Below are 2469 nucleotides of genomic sequence, written 5' to 3'. Positions count from 1 at the left end.
CGAAGGAACAAGATACTTCTAGAAAATAGGTGGCGTGCCAATAGTCACGTGACCTCGCTGACGCAACAGTAACCATAAAAAATTCAATCGAAGTCACACTTACTTACTTAACTATAGCTTGTTAAAAGTAACAGATAACACATGTGCAATATTTAAAACAAACATTCGTCTTGTTTTAGTTTTTTACTGGAGTATTTTGGCAAACATTTCGAAAAAAAACTAAGGCAATTTCAACATGAATATCTATTAGATTACCGTTATTCATAACTTTACCATGTTTATTTTTTTAATTAAAATTATTTGTTAAAATGTAATTGTTTAATTAAAAGTAGTACTATAAAACAGATTTATAAATCCTTTAATATGATTTGCACATTTAAATCTACAGAGTTACAGAACCTAATAAAGCTAAATATTTAAAGTCGGACTCGAGAGATCATCATATGAATTCAGGTACATTTGAATGCAGGGAGGTCTCAGTATTTACAAATATCACTTAAAGAAAATTACAACAAAAGAGTTTCTTTAACGAAAGCTGTTCATCACCTTTTGGTTGATCCTGTCCAACTGTCTATTCTGAGATTCAATTTCACTTCCCATATCTATCGCCATGTTACGCAGATTTCCAACCATTGTGTTAACCTGTTGCATGTTTTCTTCCATTTCTTGTTCGTGAACATCGTTGGTAATCCTGCAAAATAGTCCAGTACGATATATTATCGCCAGAACAAAAAAAGACGGTTTATGTTAAAAGATACATGTTTATCACTCCTGTCCCTCATAACAATAGATAAGACTAAGTCTCTCGTTCTGATAAAATATTAGGTCTTATTACCGTAACAGTAGAAAAATATTAGTTTCTTAGTCTGAAAAATATCAGATAATTTTACTGTAACAATAACAGAAAGTTGACTCTCACCGATTAATATCAGGACATTTATGCTGTATCCATAATACGAGCTTAGCTTTCTTTCTTTTATAATATCAGGCTATCTTACCCTAATAGTCTCACATGTTTAACTCCTTCAGTCGTTAAATACCAGTATGTATTATAGTAACAATATCATAAGCTCAGCTTCCTCTGTTTTATGTTACATAAGTTAATATTATAGTATAATAACACAAAGTTAGCTGTTTTTCTTGTATAATATCAACACATTTAACTGCATAAGTAACAAAAGCTTAACTTTCTTTTTTATTACAACATGTGGACATTTTACCATAGAAATAATATAAGCTTATGGTCATTTTTGGTATCATATTTGGAGAGTTTCTGTAACAATAATGTAAGATTAGCTCCCTCTCTCGTATGACATCAGGTCGGGACTTCTAATGGTGAGAATAACATAAACTCAGCTCCTTTCCTTGTATTAGGTCGTCAAGAAATTAATGTCGCATTTCTGAACACTTTCATTGACCCCCCCCCAAAAAAAACGTACATCACGTAATACTTAAACGAACCGCCTAAACGTCACGTTGGTGTAGCCAATATAATGTATAAAGTTGGTCACGTTGGTGTAGCCAATATAATATATAAAATTTAGTATACTCTACTCCCTTATAGTGATGGCACACGACAAGACACACACATTCGGCATATAATGCTGTTTGAATACAAGAAGTGAAATTAATGCCTCTGTCGCCACAAAGAATATCAAAGAAGTTTATGGAAATGTTTTGAAAGTTTGTAAGTGTCAACGATGGTTCAGCAAATTTTGTTCAGGTGACTTTAGCCTTAAAAACAGTGTTGGAATTGATATTGATGCTCTGAAGATGCTTGTTGAGACTAACCCAAGGCAACACACTCGTGAAATGGCTCTGAAATTGCATGTCTCTCATGAAACAATACGTAAACATCTAATGAATATGGGAAAACTCCATAAAGAAGGTGTTTGGGTGCCTCACGAACTCTCCAATGATCATCGTTTTCAACGTGTAAACATTGCTTCGTCTCTTCTGGCGCGTAATTCGCGTCAACTATTTTGGGACCATATAAATGCTAAAAACAATGGCTCAGTCCTAGACAAAAACCACTTCCGACCCCAAAACCTGGACTCCATCCGCAGAAAGTGATGCTTTGCATTGGGTGGGACATCAAAGGAGTAATTCATTTCGAACTCCTCAATTCACAGCGAACTATCAATGTAGAGATCTATAGTTCGCAACTGGAACGTTTAAATCGAGCCCTTCATCAGAAACACCCTTCACTCTTCAATCGGAAAGGTGTTCTTCTTCTTCACTACAATGCACGTCCATATGTGGCACGTTTGACGCAACACAAGATTATGGAGTTGGGTTGGGAAATTCTCCCCCACCCACCATATTTTCCAGATATGGCACCATCAGAACACCATCTTTTTCGTTCGCTGCAACACCATATTAATGGGAAATCGTATGCAAATTTTGAAGGTTTTAAAGAGGACATCAACATGTTTTTTGTTTCAAAGCCAAGTGATTTCTTTAATCAAG

General features: G+C 34.9%; 1 protein-coding gene across 1 annotated transcript in view; it reads right to left on the bottom strand.

Moving 5' to 3' along the window:
• Positions 1–2469, bottom strand: part of LOC106470079 (synaptosomal-associated protein 25-like) — a 38476-nt gene that overhangs the window by 3534 nt on the left and 32473 nt on the right. The window contains exon 6 of the mRNA XM_022398619.1: positions 547–691. Within this exon, the coding sequence (XP_022254327.1) occupies positions 547–691 (145 nt within the window). The remainder of the gene's footprint in view (positions 1–546; positions 692–2469) is intronic.

This window comes from Limulus polyphemus, unplaced genomic scaffold, assembly GCF_000517525.1.
Source record: "Limulus polyphemus unplaced genomic scaffold, Limulus_polyphemus-2.1.2 Scaffold3809, whole genome shotgun sequence".
Classification (NCBI taxonomy): Eukaryota; Metazoa; Arthropoda; class Merostomata; order Xiphosura; family Limulidae; genus Limulus; species Limulus polyphemus.
This window is presented reverse-complemented; position numbering and strand designations above follow the sequence as displayed.